Source organism: Gastrolobium bilobum, unplaced genomic scaffold, assembly GCF_033153095.1.
Source record: "Gastrolobium bilobum isolate Gb01-03AN ecotype WA unplaced genomic scaffold, APGP_CSIRO_Gbil_v1 utg4255, whole genome shotgun sequence".
Taxonomy (NCBI): Eukaryota; Viridiplantae; Streptophyta; class Magnoliopsida; order Fabales; family Fabaceae; genus Gastrolobium; species Gastrolobium bilobum.
The window spans coordinates 59,821-81,952 of NW_026896790.1; the positions used below are offsets into that span (position 1 = coordinate 59,821).

General features: G+C 35.1%; 1 protein-coding gene across 1 annotated transcript; it reads left to right on the forward strand.

Annotated features, from left to right (window-relative positions):
- Window positions 1-3,780: 3,780 nt before the first annotated feature.
- LOC133302002 (probable LRR receptor-like serine/threonine-protein kinase At3g47570) lies at window positions 3,781-7,351 on the forward strand. The gene is made up of 2 exons (XM_061501709.1): window positions 3,781-6,588; window positions 6,724-7,351. Exons 1-2 carry the CDS (start codon window positions 3,891-3,893, stop codon window positions 7,098-7,100), a joined length of 3,075 nt encoding a protein of 1,024 aa, XP_061357693.1. The 5' UTR covers window positions 3,781-3,890; the 3' UTR covers window positions 7,101-7,351.
- The last annotated feature ends 14,781 nt before the right edge of the window (window positions 7,352-22,132 follow it).

Below are 22,132 nucleotides of genomic sequence, written 5' to 3' on the forward strand. Positions count from 1 at the left end.
GTCCACAAGCTTGTTTGGCATTAATGGAACGGAGCTACCTCTGCATTAAGAAACGAGATTTATTGTTTGGCATTGTTCAAGTCAAGTATAATTAGATAATCAATAGCCAACGAACCTCACGAAATATGGATATTCTAGCTGCTTTCCCAAGTTGTTAAGATTCGAATAGTTAACTCATAGAAAGAATGAATATGGTGGATGTTACCAAAGAATTGCATCTAGCGAGGAAGGGACATCTTTTCTAACAAATATTATATCACTTTTTAAACCAGAAAAAATTCTCTTTGGATGTAAGTGACTTATTTTTGTTCACAGTTAGAACTTTGGTTTTCTGTTTGTGCTATAGTATTGAACATCTTTCACTTTTGTTTATCATATATTATTTGTATATAGTTGGATCACCTCACTTGAGTTCCCTTATACACATGCTCGATCAATTTACACAAGTTAATAAATTTCATCAAAACCGAGGATAATTCAGTTTTCTTTCCTTCCACTTTCTCTCATTCCAAATTAATTATGGGATTGATACCTTGTGGTGGTAAGGTATCCAATTTGCTTTTAGATCACCTACTTACATGAATGACTCGTTGTTGTAACAATATCAGCTGGTCTACATAGCATTAGGAAAAACGAAAAAACCTCATCTTCCATTTTTCCACCCCAAAAGAAACGATTGTCAAGGTAAAATACAAAAAAGACTAGTCATGGTGAAGCTGACAAGCATTGACTTTTATTAGAAGCAATACATAAAAATTTATCAAGACTTCGTATAGAACGTATAAAGTAGGGCATGACTACTGCCTGATAAGCAAAACTAGAGAAAAACCACAGAGACAAAGACTGAAGAGGGAGGAAAGTCCAAGTTTTAAATTTAATTTCAGTGTGATCATTTTTTGTGTTTTCATTGAATTGCTATTGTTGATTAAGATGTGACATTCTACCTAGCTACTTTTGTGTCAAAAGCTCCACCTTGAAGATATTGTCTTAGTGGGTAAGCAATTTTGTGATGCGCACACCAAATTTTTCACACCAATCACCACAAAATACAGGCTGACTAATATATAGTGGTAGACTACTGGTAGTCGATTACCATTCCCACTTTTAGAAATGGTGACGTGAAGGACTCTTCTTAATAGCTGGTCCACATAACACCTCATCTTCCATTTTCCACAACCTCAAAAGAAACGATTGTCAAGTCAAGGTAAATTACAAAAAAAAAATACTAGTCATGGTGAAGCAGACAAGCATTGGTCGCAGTGTTATAAAAGGAGATCCGATCGGGCTGGTTTGACCGGTTGACCCGTAAACCGGACTCTCAACCAATTCGGTCCAAGTATTGGACCGGATATCATTTGACCCGGTATTGAATCGGTACCAATTTTTTTTTTAAAAAAATCAGTTTTGTGAAATTTTGGACAAAATACTTAAAAATTATTAATATGATTCGAACCTAGACTATGTGGATTGTAACTTATACCGCTTACCTCTAAACTATCTCTAATTATTAGCTTAAATGTTTTTAATTTTATATTTATTATATATATTTTATTCATGCAGTTGAACCAGTAGCACACTGATTGAATCGGTGATCCAGTACCCCGACTGAGTCCATAATCGATTCGAGTTTGATAACTCTGATTGTAGGGTTGGTAAAATGGGCCAACCTGAAAAAACGAGCCGAGTTAGGGTTGGCTCGAAAAAAAGAGAGCCAGAAAACTCAACTCAACCCGACCCGAGCTGAGTTAGGGTTGGTTCGAAAATATGACTCGTGGGTTGGCTTGAAAAAATGGCTCACGGGTTGGCTCATTTTCAGCCTATTTAAATGAACCTGTAGTATAATGCACCAACTATGTGGCTTCTATCAGCTTAAACAATACAATTGTCTTACATAATAGTTTATAAAAAAAAGCAAAATAGAAAAGGGTTACAAAATGAGAAGCAAAAGCAAAATATTCTAGTTTTGAATTTTTTTCACAATAAATTTGTACCAACATCGAGAAACAATCAGAACCATTTGCTACCAAGTGGATAAGATATTTGAACCAAACAGAGCCACCACAGCCTAACAATATAAAAAGGGAAACTGGAGTGCATGTTTTTAATACTTTAGGAAGACATAATTACCATATAAATATGGATTAGGTGACAAAACTGCTTATCAACGGGGAAATATAATTCAGTGAAGCTTAGAAGGATTTGTATTTAAAAAAAAAAAAATAACTCAACTCGCGAGCTGGCCCATTTGACCCACAGGTTGGGTCGTTTTTTCCCGAGCTGGCTCGGATCGAGTTGGCAGCTCATTTTTGCCAATCCAATCCGACTCATTTTTGACGGGTTACAAGCTAACCCAATGGATTGACTCATTTTTGCCAACCCTAACTGATTGATCGGGCCCCTATTTACTAAATTTCCATTGATGGACCCGGTTTACTTTGAATGTTGTTACCCTTTTTCTTCTCTTCACAGGTAAGTAAATGCAATGCTGCAAAGGGGATGGAATTCTGATTTTTATTTGAAACTAGTTTATAAGCAATTTTCATGATAATTTCTGTACTACATACATTAGGTGAAATATACATGAGTATTAGATGAAGATATTTTATAATTTTTTCCTGAAGAATATTTTCACTACTAGGTTATGAGAGAAAAACTCTAAAGAAAAAAAAAGAAAAAGAAAGAAAGAAAATGAAAACAAAACATCATATTTTCAAATTTGTGTTTAAAGAATGAAAACAAAAAATATTGTCAACATTATGTATATATAACACATGCCCGTCATGTTGCAGAAAAATTAATAGCCAGCAAACCTTACACTATCTTGGCCCCTTCTGCTTAAGATTTGGCTTGTTTGTTAAGTGGAATCACCCATAGAAAAAATGGATACGGTAGATGTTACTAAAGAACTACATCTAATGAGGAAGGGATTTGTTGCTAGCAGAATCAGTTAACTGAGTAGTGACTAACCATATACAACGAAGGACGATGTAGGGCTGCCTCCTTTCTACCAATTTATATCCTAAGAAAGTGAGAAAATTGATTATAGGCCCCCCCTCCCCTAGTTATGTTACTCAGTGAACCAGAATGATCTCTGTTTCAATGTAACTTATTCCTGTTCATATCTAGCACTTTGGTTTTCTATTTGTGCTTGCATTGAACATCTTTCGCGTTTGTAAATCCTATTTTTTTCGTATAGTTGGATCACTTCACAAGAGTTGCTTTATATATGTTCTGGATCAATTTACATATTAAATTTCATCCAAAGAGAGGATAATATAGTGTCCTTTCTCCCCACATTCTCTCATTCCAAGCTAAGTATAGAACCAATACCAAGTGGTGGTAAGATATCCAATATGCTTTTGGTCCACTTGATGACTCAAAACGTAACAAAAATAGCTGGTCCAAATAGTATGAACTGTAAACCTAGTCTTCCACCGACAAAAACGATTGTCAAGGTAAAATACACAAAATAGTAATCAAGGTGAAGCAAACATGCACTGACTTACAGTTTCGTCGGAAGTGATCAATTTTTTTTTTAAAGTCTGTGCTAGCTTTTGGCTCCATGTTACATGCCTCTTGGTCCACACACTATTCTTATCTTGACTATAAACTTTGGCATGGTTTGGACCAAACACTAGAGCTTCTGTGTTAGGTAGCGAGATATATCAATTGACTTGAGATGGATTGCTCTTATTTATTTATTTATATTTTTTGTGGTGGCAATAAAAACTCGAATTCACTAGGTCACATTATGTGTTGATTTTGTTGCCTCCAGTATTTAAACGCATAGAGTAAGAGAAGGAAGGAATAAGCCTCTTTTGTGTTTCCAACATAGCTATTTAGCAGAAGAAAACACACCATCTAGTGGCCTCGTCTTCCGCAACCATAAAATGAAGCCCTTTTCTCTCATTATACATGAATTTGGTTCTACATGCCTTCCCCTATTTCTTCTGATAATTACTTTGAACTCACTCTGGTTTAGCCCAAACACAACTGCCTCTCAATCAGGAAACCAGACTGACCATTTGGCATTGCTTGAATTCAAGGAATCAATATCCAATGACCCATATGGTATCTTGGTCTCTTGGAATAGTTCTACCCATTTTTGCAAGTGGCATGGAATCATATGCAACCCCATGCATCAAAGAGTTACTCAGTTGCACTTACAAGGTTATCAACTGCATGGTTCTATATCTCCACAAGTTGGCAATCTCTCTTTTTTGATATATCTCAACCTCGGAAACAACAGCTTCTATGGAAAAATACCACAAGAATTGGGTCGATTGTTACAATTGCAAATACTTTCCCTCGTGAATAACTCGTTGACCGGGGAAATTCCTACAAACTTGACAGGTTGCTCTAGTCTCAAAGACTTATCCTTATATGATAACAATCTGATTGGCAAAATACCAATTCAAATTGGTTCTCTCCATAAGCTTGAGCTATTGTATGTTGGGGGAAATAATTTAACCGGAGAAATTCCACCATTCATAGGGAATCTTTCAGCACTAACCGATTTCTCGGTGCCTGAAAATAACTTAGAGGGACATATTCCAAGAGAAATCTGCCGCCTGAAGAACTTGACACTTGCATCAGTGCATATGAACAAATTGTCGGGTACATTTCCTTTTTGTCTTTACAATATGTCATCTCTTACTATAATCTCAGCTGCAGTAAATCAATTTAATGGCTCTCTGCCACCGAACATGTTCAGCACCCTTCCCAATCTCCTTGATTTTGGCATTTTTCAAAATCAATTTTCGGGTTCAATCCCAACTTCAATCACAAATGCATCTGTCCTTCAAATGTTTGATATTGGTCATAACCATTTCGTAGGACAAGTTCCAAGTCTAGGAAAACTACAAGATCTTTTGGTCCTATCTATAGAATTGAACAATCTAGGTAACAATTCAATTAAGGATTTGGAATTTTTAAAATCACTAAGCAATTGTATTAAGTTGCAAGAGTTATCTTTATCTTACAATAATTTTGGAGGTCGTTTGACAAATTCCTTGGGTAATTTATCCACCCAACTCAATCTACTGTATCTTGGGGGCAATCAAATGACAGGAAAAATTCCTGCAGAATTAGGAAATCTAATTAATTTAACTCTCTTGGGTATGGAAGCTAACCATTTTGAAGGTATTATTCCACCTGCTTTTGGAAATTTTCGGAAGATGCAAATATTAGAATTGAGTGGAAACAAGTTATCAGGAGATATACCAGCCTTCTTAGGCAACCTCAATCAGTTATATTTTTTGGGTCTGGCACAAAATTTGTTAGAAGGAACTATTCCTCCAAGTATAGGAAACTGTCAAAAGTTACAATACTTAGACCTTTCCCAAAACAATCTTAGAGGAACCATACCCTTAGAGGTTTTTAGTCTTTCCTCTTTAACAAATTTACTAGACTTGTCACACAACTCATTGAGTGGTAGTCTACCAGATGAAGTGGGCCAATTGAAAAATATTGATGTGCTAAATGTCTCTGAGAATCATCTATCTGGTAATATTCCTGGAACCATTGGAGAATGCTTAATCTTGGAGTACCTTTATTTGCAGGGGAATTCCTTCCATGGAATCATCCCATCCTCTTTGGCTGCACTAAAAGGTCTTCGACATTTAGACCTATCACGAAATCACTTGTCTGGATCAATTCCTGATGTTTTGCAGAATATTTCTTTCTTGGAATACTTAAATGTATCATTTAACATGTTGGATGGTGAGGTACCAACAAAAGGTGTCTTTCAAAATGCAAGCGAGTTAGTAGTGACTGGAAACAACAAACTTTGTGGAGGTGTTTCAGAGCTGCATCTACTGCCATGCCCTGTCAAAGGTGATAAACATGCAAAACACCACAATTTCAGGTTGATAGCAGCAATAATTAGTGTAGTTTCTTTTCTTCTCATACTGTCATTCATTCTCACTTTCTACTGGATGAGAAAAAGAAGCAGGAAACCATCTTCTGATTCACCAACAATTGATCAGTTGGCCAAGGTTTCATACCAAAACCTACACCGTGGAACCGATGGATTTTCAGTAAGAAACTTGATAGGATCTGGAAGTTTTGGCTCTGTGTACAAAGGAACTATCGAGCCAGAAGACAGAGTTGTTGCCATAAAGGTCCTAAACCTTCAAAAGAAGGGAGCTCACAAGAGTTTCATTGCTGAATGTAATGCACTCAAAAATATTAGGCATCGAAATCTGGTTAAGATTTTAACATGTTGTTCCAGCACAGACTACAAAGGTCAAGAATTTAAAGCTCTGGTTTTTGAGTACATGAAAAATGAAAGCTTAGAAAGTTGGTTGCATCCTGCAACAGAAATTGTAGATCAGCCTATATCACTAAGCCTTGAGCAAATGTTAAACATTATTACTGATGTTGCTTCAGCATTTCATTATCTTCACTACGAATGTGATCAAGCTGTCATTCATTGTGATTTAAAGCCCAGCAATATTCTTCTTGATGATTACATGGTAGCTCATGTGAGTGATTTTGGCTTAGCAAGATTGCTTTCAAGTATTGGAGTCTCTCTAATGCAAAGTAGCACAGTTGGAATAAAAGGGACAGTTGGTTATGCTCCTCCAGGTATAACATTCTAATGTTCGGTTAAGTTGTGAAATATTTTTGTTTCTAGTTTTAGTTCTTCTTTCAGTACCTTATATTTCCTTTTATGTTAGGAGATAACTTTAATAACATTAACTGATTTGCATTATATTTCAGAGTATGGAATGAGTTCTGAGGTGTCAATTGAAGGTGACATGTATAGCTTCGGGATTCTAGTTTTAGAGATGTTAACTGGAAAAAGGCCCACAGATGAAATATTTAAAGATGATCATAATCTATATAATTATGTTCAAACTTCAATTCCAAATCACCTTTTGCAGATTGTGGACCCAATTATTCTCTGCAATGAGTTTGAGGAGGCTGCTAACAATAAGAACTTTGGCCTTACATATCCTAATGTAGAAAAATGTTTACTTTCACTTTTTAGGATTGCACTTGCTTGTTCAGTGGAATCACCAAAAGAAAGAATGAGTATGATTGATGTTACTAGAGAGCTTAATCTAATTAAAAGTTTCTTTCCTTGCGAGGCTTAGTGAAGGCAAACTGCATCACAACCATAGGACACATGGTGTAAAGGCACAACTATATTGTTGTTATCAATTAATACTAGCAGATGTTTTGTTTCCTTTGCCTCTTCTTGCTGGAGGGTTTTTTTTTTTTTTTTTTTTTTGTAAAAAAAAGTTGAGATGAATTGTTTATGCATAAATCAAAAGTTATGTTATATGATGTAACATAATTTTTTTACACACACAATTGTATGTGGGCCTTATCCCCTGATTTTTCTCTCTCCTCTCTTCTCTCTTTTCTCAATTGTGTGTGTAGGAAAGTTATGTTATATCAAATATAATTTTTGATTTACCCATTGTTTATTCTAGAGTCTTAAGTTTTGTGGTGATGCAATTATGAAAGAATGATCAATCAAAATCATCCATATCTTATAAAGTGATAAATATTTATTGTGGGAAAGGTGACAGTGAGAAACCTCGTCTTTCATATTAAAGATGTCCCTTGTGAACCTAATTAATTGAACCTAATAAATTTTCAAGCACATTACATCAGTGGCGGAGCCAGGATTAGAGGGGAGGCAAAAATTAATTTTTTGTCTTGCATAATATCAGTATTTTTTTTACCTATTGACCTCGTAGGAGGAACTCATTTAGGTAATTTCTTACCAAAATATTGACATTTAACAACATTTGAAAGACTGAAAAATGTACTACTGGTCTGGTCCAGCAGACATAAACAGTAGTTTAAAGCAATAATTAAAAAAAAAAGTGCCTTAACTAAAACAATGCTTTTAACTACATTTTTTTTAAAAAATAAAATAAAAGACTGCAACAAAGTTGCCCCAAAAAGTGAATCTTTTAAGCTAAAGCAAACCAATTTTCTCTATATGAAACCACTACGCAAAGAGGAACACAACCATGCAAATGAAAAGAGAGCAAAAGGGTGGCAAAAAGGCCAAAGCTTTCATTAACCAAAACATAGCATATGAAAATTAAAAAAAAATGCAGAAAATGTTACACATAACACATACACATTAGGTGAACTAGAGGTAGATTTCAACTTGGATCTCAAACCAGAACTTCCAAAAGAAACACATCTAACAGTAACAACAGTTCTATGTTTGGCCTTCAACTGCAATAAATCTTTTTCTTCATTTTTGGTGGGGGGGGGGGGGGGGGGGGGGGGGTTCCCCCTGTCTCCGCCCCTGATTACCATAATGGGGCTCAAAGCCCAACATGTGATTTCCAATGAACTATTTTATCATAATGTATTAAAATTAAGTCCACATCTATGCTGTTGCCTTTCAGTCTATCCATGGGCAAGAACTTGTAAGAGAAATAAGTGAATTCAATAACAACTATTAGAAGAATTATACAAGGATCAAACAATTTAATTAAGTGTAGGTAAAAAATGTGGAACAATTTGACAATGTAGAGATCAAATCCACTTTCAACCCACCTATCACTGTTTGAATGCACGTGTTCTAAATTTGTTGCCTTTTCCTTTAATTGAGGAATTTTCAACCACAGGGCATAGTTCAAATGCAAAATTAGTTTCATCCTAACTCCATATTAATTCAAAATTGGGTTCTCATATCAGCATCATCATTTTAGAATACCGATTAGTAAAGCATTTACATTCTTGGCTTTCTCACTACAAAAATTCAAGCATTTTGTGGGGGTCATATTTTTATATTGTGGGGGTCTTTGACCTCAACAAAGTACATTTGTGGCATCCTCAATGACCCCCAGTTTTGCCTACGCCACAACATATTTTGTGGGGGTTTTTTGTGCAATGCCACAATTTGTTGAAATATTTTTTGGAGGCTCCAGACCCCCACAAATATTTTAGTTTCTGGAGGTTTAAAACCCCCACAAATTTGTTGAAAATTAAAAAAAAAATCATTTAAAATTTTACATTTATGTTAAAAAATCCAGGTAGATTCAAAAGGATAAAAAAAAATTCATTCCAAATATTTGAATACATATCTAAATAGAACTTGGTTTTCAAAGATAAAAAGATCAAAGAGATGTATAAATGAAATTAAAAACTACTCATGCAGGCCAAAATTAAAAACTATATCATATTGTTATAGCCTTCAATAATTTAAAATAAAAGCAAACTGATATGATGTGACATAGTATCATAAAAGATGACTAATATTCTAATCTCGTTTTCTGTTCACCAAACAAACTGGAAGAAGCCATTACATAGCAGCTTGATATCATGAGATAAAATCCAAAACCAACTACAAAATAATTTACATACACTTCCACGAGCATCTTTGGCAAAGAGGATCAGGACTTTATTATCTTCAGCAATGTAGCAAGAATACCAAAATCACTGGTTCTTGAAAGACAGGAAGAAAAAGAAAAGAAAAAAAGTTAAAAGAGGATCATGACATTGTCAGTAGCTGATTCAATACAAGAATGAGTGCATACAACCTCTATATTTTTTGAGATATCCTTGATCTGCTCAGCTAGCTCCTGCTTCTTCTGAACGGCTGCCAGAATATACAACACTAGGGTAAATTACTAAGTAGACACAATATACAGATATCTCCATCTTAAAAGCATGACACACTTGATCTGAATCCAAAGATCTTCAAGGAACGAAAAGGTAATATTTGATGTTCCAATCTCAAAATTCAACACCTGAGGAAATACCAAATCATATCAATCAATATCAGCTCAATTTATTCCTATAGTATTAAATCATATGTCATACATATAATGACATTGCTCTATCAAAGTCTCCGACCGTCCAATAAGAAAAAAAAATTACACAAAAAAATTGAATATATAAACTTATCAATCCTCCCTTCATTGATATTAATAAAACAAACTCAGCATATAACAATGCAAACTTAATTCTTGACACCCTCATTGTTCACACTTCAAGCGCAAAGCGCTTTCGGATCAAGCGTATGTTAGAGATTAAAATAAAAAACATTTTAGACCTCCACCAGTTACAGCTGCTCTAATGAGAATTGGTTCAAACAGTTCAAATATATACAGTACCATTAATGCCCATCAATGTAGACAATGCAACATTCTTTACTCCATCATATACTGTCTCAGTCAAACAAGCAGGACCAAAAACCTTATCTGCACAGAGAAAAGTAACATGAAAAAATATTTAAAATCTGATGAAATTATCTCACAAAAGGAATTGCTGATATTAAAAAAATAAGAAAAATAGAACTTTGAATTGATAAATGAGCAAGAAAACTAGTCAGGATTTGATACCAAAAGTAAAAGAGGTTGGTTGAGGTGCATGTTCATGTGCTGGTGGTTTATACACGATCATATGATCATCAAGGCAATCCCATGCCACCTGATCTTTAGCCAAATGCTCCCTTTTGTTCAAAGGCCTTAACCTTACTGTTACCACAATCTTCTCTTCCCTAGCTCTTGGCCCTCCTGGGGTAGACACGGGACTTCTATCTATCTTTGAATGTGGTGTTCTGACAGTCATCTTCTACTGTAGGATTAGCAAACAAGACACACGGTCAGAAAATTATTAAGAAAACTGACGGAATTAAAAAAAAACGGAAAAGGAGGATTTTTACAATTCACCTTTGAAAACCATGGAGATTTTACACAAAGTTGGGGGTAAATTTCTTGAAATACTTTCTATAAATAATAATAATAATTATTATTATTCTCGCTAGTCAATATTTAATGCAATGGTAACAAGGGAACCTAGAGAAGAAAAGAAGTAAATAAATACCATAAAAATAACATCAAGTTATAAGTCTAAACAAGAATCTATTAGATCTTTTACTACCTTTCATCGCATCATGTCACAAGAATCCAATACGGCAATACCAACATTAATCCATCATGAATGAAGTGATAGTAAATGACCAAAAATATAAAGCTACATCTTTTACCACCATCCATCGCATGAAGTCACGAGAACATACACAAGGTTATCATACCTGTGATCTATTAGATCTTTCATGCTATTGACAACCTCATAAATTTGTCAACAATTGTAGTAGGCAATGATAAAAAGGTTTGATTAAATTTAGAATAAAAAATAAATCAAGTTTTCTCTATATTAATCAACACTCACAGAAGCTCTGAATTAGAATTAATAGTGTACCTGCAAACAGCTCACATATCTTTTGGAAAAGCCGAAATCATTTAGCGATTGTAACTCCAAACTCTTTGAAAGCTGACGCCCAGCTGTCAATACCCTGATGCAAAAGAAACATCCTCCCTCTATTTTAGTTGTCAAGTTGTACCATCCTCACTCCAATAAATAAATAAATGTAACACTATAAATATACACTATTCTTAATATTTGGACTAGTAAATATAATTAATTAATAAAGGCTGATCTAATCAGATACTTTATTACCATGTGCCACTTATTTCCATTTTTGATTATTGACTTAAAATAAGATTAATTTATTGATTTTCTTTCTTTTATTCGATGGTTCCATTTCCCTTTGTGTGTTTGGGTTAGCTTATTTTGTGTTTGGAGAAACTTATAATAAAAATGCCCAAGGGAACTTTTGACTGAAACAGTCTTGTGTAAAAAAAAAAACTATCCCCATTAGACTTCGGCTAGCGATAGTAGCGGTGAGGGCAATACTAGAAAGTAAGCAAAAACAAATATGTACAGAGCCTAAAAGAGGCTGATTCTTACTTGGCTACAACCTTATCCCATGCAGCTAGTACACACAGCACCCCAAAAACACACACACAAAGCATCCCGATCAAAATAGCAAAACAACATAGTTTGCCTTATAGTATCCTTTATGTGGTTGTTTCTTCAACTATCTAGCCCAAAAACAGAATGCACCATTTCTAGATAACAACATCTACACATAACGCACACATGCAGTCAAGAGAAACAAGTTATCTGAGAGGGAGGAATTACTAAATAAGTCAATCAGAGATGAAAAACAATGCATTAACTTACATATTGCTGTTTGTTTGCAAGTCTTGCTGAGAAACCCCATTAGACCCACTTTCATTAGCTAGACCACAACTCAATTTAAAACAATAAAAATAAGAAGACTAAAAAAGATAAAAATTAAAATTAAAATTAAAAATGGGAAAGAACAAGTGTTAAATCAGAAACTCAAAGAATGAAGCATCCAACAAAACTAATGATGAGACCTTTGATTTTGGAATGACTTTGACAGCAATTTTGGACAACAATTGCTACCTCTAAAGCCTTTCAAAAATGAAAATCAACACAAGTTCAGTAGATTAGAATCAATTGTGTTCTTGTAGCACTACTCAGTACACCAAAACCAAGCATGAATAGAAAAGAGTGACATGGACCAAAAATAAAATAAAATAGAAATGAGATGCATCAACCTAAATAGGAAATAAGCATCGCCCCTCATGCCAAGGTTGTATAGTCCCAAAAATATTGATGAACCGGGAAACCAAATCTAATGAGGAAGAAGTGAAAAATACCTAATCAAGAAAAAATAGCTTCAAGCTCTGCATTCTCTCTTGCCAAATCCAAAATTGGGGAAAAGCATCATGGCGTACATAGAATTCGAGAGCAATCTCGCAGCAGAGTTACCAACAACCTGTGAAATTCCGGTGACCGCAGCGTGTACAGTTGCAGAATGAGTTGGGAGGGAGAGAACACAAAGCTCAAAATCATGGGAGTGAAGAAGGACGAAATGTGTGAGTGGAAACCCTAGGAGAGAGAAGTAGAATAAGGCAATAAGGCAATACATCTGAATGAGTTTCTGGATCCATGAAACACAATGGAAGGTTTTGAGGAGGGAGTGTGGAAAAGAAGAGAGTGAGAGCTAACAATTTTGAGATCTAAGCGAGGCGAAAATGATAATGGCGCTAAAATATAACTAATTTTGATGTCTGTTTAATAAATTTAGACCCTTTCATTATTTTTTCCTCGAGCATAGAAACTGAAACTATGCGTAGTGGCGTTCTCTTGAAACGCTAAAATTTATATATTTTATGGAGGTTTTATTGAACTCCAGTAAATAACCTCCACAAATCATCTAATTTTTTGTAGTGTCTCTTCTTCAAAGAAAATGAAACTCTGCATTAAGAAACGAGATTGATTGTTTGGCGTTGCTCAAGTAAAGTATAATTAGAAAATGATGCACCCGACTGACTTCGATTGGGCTTTTCTATAATTTATTCCATAGTTTAGGACTTTTCATAAATTGTTAATTATCCCCCCTTTTGTCATTTTTAGATTATGTTTGAGTGTGCGTTGATTGTGCGTTATCTCTTTTGATTGCTCAATGATTATAGTTATTTACTTTTTTGTTATTTTATTTTGCTTATTTAAAGGCTTGGAGAACCTATTGTTATTAGGTTAAATAAAATTAAGAAAAGAAAAAATAGTGTTTTCTCGCAATTCTTGTTTCATTTTTTATTTCTGTTTAGCCAATAGGTTACTGCTTCGGCATTATTTGGTAATCAGAGCTTTGGTTGTCAAATAAATGGCTGAACAGATCAATGGCGGTCGAGGCCGAGGTCGGGGACGTCGGGGTCGAGGCGACGATAGCAATAGAGGGCATGTTAACACCTTTAAGGCGACGGTGAACAACCATACATCGACGTGCGAGACACCATAATTGTAGCAATGACTGTTACATTGGCAGAACAAGGTAGACGAATTTAGGAGCTCGAACAACTGTTTTCCCAAACATAGTTGAACGAGTCAGATGAAGGAAAGGAATCTGAAAAATCATCTCATGAGGAGGAAATGAGCGAAAACCCATATGAAACTGGAACCAGGAGCAACGAGGATGAAGTCAACCTCGAAATCAATCCTTTTTTTGCTAATATTAGGGTGAAGATTAAGATCTCGGAATTCGAGGGCCCCACTCAGCCATATGAGTTTATCGACGGGTCACATACCGTCGAAAGGGTCTTTGACATCAGAGACTTGACAGAAGACCAGAAGGTCCTGATCTATGATGAATCTAATGAAGAGCAAGATGATGAGAATCCTGTTATGGATGCTCCCGTTTATGACGAGTTCCCTATCTATGATAAGTATGATTGGGAGCAAGACGATGAGAATCCAGAGGTGGAAGAAATCTCTTGTAGTGATTTAGGTGGAAAGTTAGTTTTTAAAAATTCTAATATATTTGACAAATATGAAGTTCGATCAAAAGATATCATGCAGACTGATCCTTCATTAAAGAAGTCTTTAGTTTGCGAGTAGTATTATGAATTTGGGGACAACGGGCATAACAACCTCATACTCCATGGAGATAAAGATTTACCTTTTGATAGAAATTTAATTGGAGATCGTGAAGGACAATGAGACTTGTTGGTACATTAGGAAAAATTTTCCAATGACGGATCACATATGCGATCATTGAACCAAACTGCAGACAATAGTCCTTTTGGAATAGTTTATAGGTTTTGCCCACTTACTCTCTTAGAACTCGTAACATTTCTAGTTCCCAAGTAGTTTAATACGAATGCAGATGAACGTATCAAGCATATCAAAGAATTGCATTCACAAGTCCTAATCTTAATTAGGAAATTTGGTGATATTGTACCAGAAGAATTGCCACCTGAAGAAGTTGATATCAATGAAGATGAAGCAGAGTCGAGGGCGATCTTTTCCTAGCGGAGTAGGATGATGCACCCGAGATGACTGACTTGGATTGGGCTTTTCTCTAATTTATTTCATAGTTTAGGAATTTTCATTAATTGTTAATTATTTCTCTTTTTGTTATTTTTAGATTATGTTTGAGTGTGCGTTGATTGTGCGTTATCTCTTTTGATTGCGCATGATTATAGTTATTTACTTTTTTGTTATTTTATTTTTCCTATTTAAAGGCTTGGAAAACCCTATTGTTATTAGGTTATTTCTTGGTTAAATAAAATTAAGAAAAGAGAGCATTAACCTATTGGCTAAACAGAATGAAAAAATGAAACAAGAATTGCGAGAAAATACTATTTCTCTTTTCTTAATTTTATTTAATCAAAAAATAACCTAATAACAATAGGGTTCTCCAACCCTTTAAATAGGAAAAATAAATTAACAAAAAAGTAAATAACTATAATCATGCGCAATCAAAGGAGATAACGCACAACCAACACACACTCAAACATAATCTAAAAATAACAAAAAGGGAAATAATTAACAATTAATGAAAAGTCCTAAATTATGGAATAAATTATAGAAAATCCCAATCATAGAAAATCCCAATCAAAGTCAGTCAGTTCGGGTGCATCAGAAAATCAATAGCCAACGAACCTCATGAAATATGATCCCTTTGGCATTTTCTAGCTGCTTTCCCAAGTTGTTTAAGATTGGACTTGTTTGTTCAGTCGAATAGTTCATAGAAAGAATGAATATGGTGGATGTTAACAAAGATCTACATCTAGTGAGGAAGGGACATCTTTTCTAACAAATTGATTCTAGGTTTATTTTTGAACCGGAAAAAATTCTGTTTGGATGTTAGTGACTTATTTTTGTTCACAGTTAGCAATTTGGATTTCTATTTGTGCTAGTATTGAACATCTTTCATTTTTGTTTATCATATCTTATTTGTATATTTGGATCACCTCGCTTGAGTTCTCTTACATATATGCTAGATCAATTTTACACAAGTTAATAAATTTCATCAAAACCGATGATAATTTAGTTTTGTTTCCTTCCACTTTCTCTCATTCAAAACTAAGATGGGACTGATACCTTGTGGCGGTAAGGTATCCAATATGCTTTTAAGTCCATATACTGACATAAATGTCTTCCTGTTGTAGCAATATCAGCTGGTTCACATAGCATTAGGATAAAATCTCATCTATCTGTCTTCCACCCCAAAATAAACGATTGTATGTAAAACACAAAAAAGACTAATCATGTGAAGCAGACAAGCATTGACTTTTATTAGAAGCAATACATTAAAATTTATCAAGACTTCACTACGTATAGAACGTATTAACCAGGGCATGACCACTGACTAGTAAGCAAAACTACAAAGAAACCATATAGACAATGACCGAAGAGTGTTGACAAGGAGAGATTTCATCCTTGATTACCTCAAATAAAAGAGTCAAGATTGAACTATTGACAGAGAGAGATTTTCTCCTTGATTACTATTGAGCTGTATACATTTAATAGTATTTGTAATTAATCTGGTTTTGATTTTGTTAGCAATTATAGGAATTGATTGTAAATAGAATTGATTGATAGGAGATATCAATTCCATGATTTGTGGCCTGATTGAAGCCCAAAATTAGTGTATATAATTACCTCTATATAAAGAAAGAAAAATACAGATGAATTATCAGTCTATATGTTCTATTTTTCTACATTATCAGTATACCTGTTTCATTTTTCTACTTGGTATCAGAGCTAAAACGTAATGGCCGGCCAACCTTCTTCCAGAGTAGGGCACCCCTGCAACCATTGAAACACCCTATTCCACACAACCTTTAATCATTGTACCCTCGAATCCCATTATCGTACAACAAGAGCATTTTGTTTTTCCCACTGCAAATGTGGCTCACCCAAGTGGGTCGCGTAAAGTTAATGCATTATCTACCGCCTCTATGAATAATACTTGGGTTATTGATACGGGGGCATCCGACCACATGACTAGTGATAAAACAAATCTACAATATGTTCTTCCTTCACCTCAGTCAGTTATCTTTACTGCCAATGAAAGCACTTCTCGGATCACGGGTGAAGGACTAGTAGTGTTATCTGACTCCTTAACCCTTGCTACTGTTTTAGTTGTCCCTAATTTATCATATAACCTCTCATCTGTTAGTCAAATTACTCAATCTCTTCATTGTACTGTGACTTTTTGGCCTTCCTTTTGTGTGCTTTAGGACATTCTAGCCAGGAAGACTCTTGGTTTTGGTGTTAAATGGGACAATCTTTACTACTTGGACTTGACCACGGATGGTGGTAGATAATTCTCACCTGCACTTCAGACCCATCGAAGCACTAGTGACCAAGCATATATCTGGTTATGGCACCGGCTCCTTGGACATCTTTCTTTTGGTTATCTTAAGAAGATTTATACCAATTTGTTTTCTCAAATTGATGTTAATGAATTTCATTGTGACGTTTGTGAACTGACTAAAAGTTATCGTAGTTCTTATTTATCTAGTTTAACAAAATTTTTGGAACCTTTTCTTGTAATTCACTATGATATTTGGGGGCATGTAAAAATCCCATCTTTTTCTAAGACCCATTATTTTATTACTTTCATTGATGAATGTACTCAATTTACATGGGTATCTTTGCTCCGTAAGAAAAGTGATGCATGCGCGTCTTTTAAAGACTTCCAACAAACGATTCGTGTTTGGCAGTCAGACAATACCTCAGAATTTATGGAGGCATCATTTGATTTTTTCTTTCGTCAGCATGGCATTTGTCACCACACCTCCTGCACGTACACTCCAGAGCAGAATGGACTTGCAGAAAGTAAAAACTGCCAACTCATGCAGGTGATTCGTGCCTCTTTTTTTGGCAACAACATGCCATAGTTCTATTGGGGAGACACACTTAAATCTGCTGCTTACCTTATTAATCGGACTCCCTCTCGAGTCTTGGACTTCCAAACTCCTCAACAACGGTTGAACTTTTTTTTAAGTTTCCCTCATCTACCTAACCTGAAACCTCGCATCTTCGGTTGTGCTATGTATGGCCACATCCCCAAGGTTTTGCACAACAAACTGGATCCGTGTGCCAAACATTGTGTCTTTGTTGGCTACTTTGATTTCCAGAAGGGATATAGGTGTTATGACCCTATCACACAGAAAATGCATGTGACCCTAGATGTATCATTCCGAGAATCCGAACCCTACTATTCCACTGGTACTTTCAACTCATCTCTTCAGGGGGACACTTCATGTGAAGAGACTACGCTTGTCAAGTAGCAAACCTATAATAACCCAAGATGGAACATAATTCATAGAGTTGGAAGCCACAAAAGAAGAATTAAATTCCCAAACGACAAATCCAGACATTGTTGTGCCTGATGCTGTCCAAAATGCTATAGAGCCTAACGCGGTCAATGCCAGTATTGAAGAACCCGTGTTAACACCACCACCTGAAGAGTCTTCACAGAATGAACCAGGTAATATCACTAACCATGATTCCTTGCCCCGTTACCCTGTGAGATCAATTATACCTGATCTTTATTCTTGTGCCAAATATTCCATAAATAATTATACCTCTACTAGTTGATTGATGGATTCTTATGCTCTAATTGTTGATCAATTATCCAAAGTATCTATTCCTAGTAGCGTACAGGATGAATTGGAAGATTCAAAATGGAAAGAGGCTATGAATGAGGAAATGAAAGCACTGCAAAAGAATTTAACTTGGGAACTAGTCTCACTAACTAAAGGAAAAAAGACAGTTGGATGTAAATAGGTGTGTACGATAAAACTCAAAGAAGATGGAAGCATTGATAGGTATAAGGCAAGACTAGTGGCAAAAGGGTATACACAAAAATATGTAGTCAATTATCAGGAGACTTTCGCTCCAGTAGCAAAACTTAATACTGTTCGTATACTAATATCAATTGCAGCTAATCGAGACTGGCCGCTACTACAGTTTGATGTAAAAAATGCCTTCCTAAATAATGACTTGGAAGAAGAGGTGTAAATGAAAATTCCTCCAGGGGTTAAACAAGGTCTCGCACATAAAGGAAAAATATGTAAGTTGAAGAAATCACTGTATGGATTGAAACAATCTCCTAGAGCTTGTTTTAGCAAGTTCACCGAGGCTATGAAGTCAGTTGGGTACAAGCAAAGTAATTCTAATCATACTTTATTCATCAAACACAGGGACATGAAAGTGACAGTTTTGATTGTATATGTAGATGACATGATCCTAACAAGAAATGACTCGGAAGAAATGGAGAATTTGCAACGATATGTGGCAACCAAGTTTGAAATAAAATATATAAGACATTTACGCTACTTCCTTGGCATCGAAGTGTCACGATCCAAGCAGGGAATTTCACTCTCTCAACGAAAGTATGTGTTAGACTTGTTAGCAGAAACTAGTATGTTAGACTACAAACAGGTTGAAACTCCAATGGAGATGAACCATCAGCTTAGAATATCCACCGGAGAACGTATGTGTGATAAAGGTCGATACCAGCGGCTAGTAGGAAAATTTATCTATCTCACTCACACCAGACCATATATTGCATATAAAGTAAGTGTGGTTAGCCAATTTATGCATGCTCCAGATGAGGAACATAAGAACGCAGTTTACATAATCTTGAGGTATCTAAAGAGCGCACCATGATGAGGGTTGTTGTACACCAAAAATGGAGCCTATACCATAGAAGGATATAACGACACAGATTGGGAGGAGATCAATCAACAAGAAAATCCACCTCTGGATACCTTACATTTGTAGAAGGAAATCTGGTTACTTGGAGGAGTAAAAGGCAGAAGGTTATTGCTCGATCCAGTGCAGAGGCAGAATTTCGAGGAATGACACAAGGCTTATGTGAATTACTGTGGATAAAGAAAGTCTTGGAAGAGCTAGGAATTGAATGCAAAGAATCCATGAACTTATTCTATGACAACAAAGTTGCCATACAGATTGCTCAGAATCCGGTTTAACATGATCGCACTAAACACGTTGAAATAGATCGTCATTTCATTAAGGAAAAGTTGGACCATCGAATAATTCAATTCCCATTCGTGAAGTCGGAAGACCAACTTGCTGGCATACTCACTAAGGAAATATCTGGAAGAAACTTCCATATGATGATTGACAAGTTATGCATGATAGACATATATGACCCAACTTGCGGGGGAGTGTTGACAAGGAGAGATTTCCACCCTGATTACCTCAAATAAAAGAGGCAAGATTGGAGTGTTGACAGAGAGAGATTTCCTCTTTGATTACTGTTGAGTTGTATACATTTAATAGTATTTGTAATCAATCTGATTTTGATTTTGTTAGCAATTATAGGAATTGATTGTAAATAGAATTGATTGATAGGAGATATCAAATCCATGATTTGTGGCTTGATTGAAACCCAATATTAGTGTATATAATTACTTCTGTACAAAGGAAGTAAAATACAGATGAGTTATCAGTTTGCATGTTCCATTTTTTTACATTATCAGTCTACCTGTTCCATTTTTCTACAAAGAGTGAGAAAGGCCAAGTTTTATTCATTAATCACGAAGAAATTCTTATGCATTTTCATATTAATTCATTCAGCTACTAAACTTTTATAATAAATTATTTTGACAACATAAATTTTATTTAATTTTCCAGTGTGACTTCCTATGTCTTCATTGAATTGCTGTACTTGCTCCGACTAGAAGATGTTATCTCAGACGGTAAGCAATTTTGTTATGCACGGCACGCACCAAAATTTTCACCCCGTTTTTATGCCAATGGCCACATAATACAAGCTCGTCAATATTGCTCGATAATCACTAACGTAGAAATGATGACATAAATGACTCTTCTCTGTAGTCTACAGCAATATCAGTTGGTTTACATAGCATTATGAGAAAATCTCATCTTCCAATTTTCCACAACCCCAAAAGAAACGATTGTTATTTACAAAAAAAAAAGAAAAAAAAAGAAACGATTGTCTAATCAAAGTAAAATACCAAAAAAAAATGAGTCCACCAAATATGCTTTGAGCCCACATAATGACATAAATGACTTCCCAACGCCGAAATATTAATTAGCTAGTCTACGTAGCATGAACAGTAAACTTTACCTTCCGGTCTTCGAGATTATTTATTGTGAACCAGGACTATCATTTTTTAAGTGGTCTCTTAGTGTAAATAGGAGGGTAAAATTGCAAAAGAGGAAAAATAACAGGATAAAAAAGAAAAGAAAAAATTAATGTTGTGAGAGGGAGCACCAAAAGATTCAGTGGTCCTGGACCATATAAAATATTTCCCAATCTTCCAGAAATATTTATTATGCTCTAGGACCATCCAATGATTTGGTGCTCCCTCTCACAACACTAATTTTTCTTTCACTTTTTACCCCTGCTATTTTTCTTCTTTTCCAATTTTACCCTCCCATTTACACTAAGGGACCACCTAAAAAATGGTAGTCCCGATCCACTATAAATTCTCTCCGGTCTTCCACCCCAAAAGACATGAATATCAAGGTAAAAACATAAAATATTGGGCATATGAAAAAGTGGTCCTGAGATCATGTTATTTGATCACAACCATTCATTGATGATGAGATAAGAGAGAGAAAAGTGTATAATTTTTAAATGAGTGATTGTGATCAAATAATATGACCATATAAACACATTTTCACATGATAGGATCTATTCCCCAAAATATTAGTCAAGTTGAAGCAGACGTGCACAAACATTTAGGGCTTTGTTTAAGAGTGTGTTTGGTACGCCGATTTTATTTGGGTGCCAGGGAAAACGACATTGGGAAAAGGGAAAAGCTGTGTTTGACACCAAAAAAATAGCTAGCTTTCTATCTGATTTTTTGTTTTTATGTGACAAATCCTGTACGGCATGCAACCCAGGTTGTCCATCGATAGTGTGGGATACGTTGCCCAGGGAAGTAAAAAATGAAGTGCGAAAAAATGGACCAAAATAACCTTCTTGATTATATCATCTGTGAACAACTCTTTTTGAATGAAAATGTAAAGGTGGGGTTATTTTTGTAAAATAACCCCATATTCCTATTATTATTTTACAATCAACTAAACATCAACTCAGAAAACTTAATCAAATAATCTCAGAAAAATTTTGGTCAACCAAACACTTTTTTGTTACTTATCCGATAAAAAAAAATTTCACATACTTTTCGGTAATATTTTTTTTCCAGTAAAAAAAATTATCGTGTATCAAATGCTTCGTAAGAGTCATCTTTTTTTCTTTTTGGGAATAGCGAAAGAAGAGAAATGTTTTATTGACCCGTTCTTTTTATTCGCGAGTTTAGAAAAATGGATGAAGATAGTTGGAGATTTTTGCAAAATTCTTTAAATTAAAGTTTTTCAAATTTAGGTAGTTTGAGGGGGATTTTTAATTCTCAAATATAGAAAAGGGAATACTCTTTATTTTCCTTCCTATCTTTTTCCTCTCTCCCTCCCTTCAATT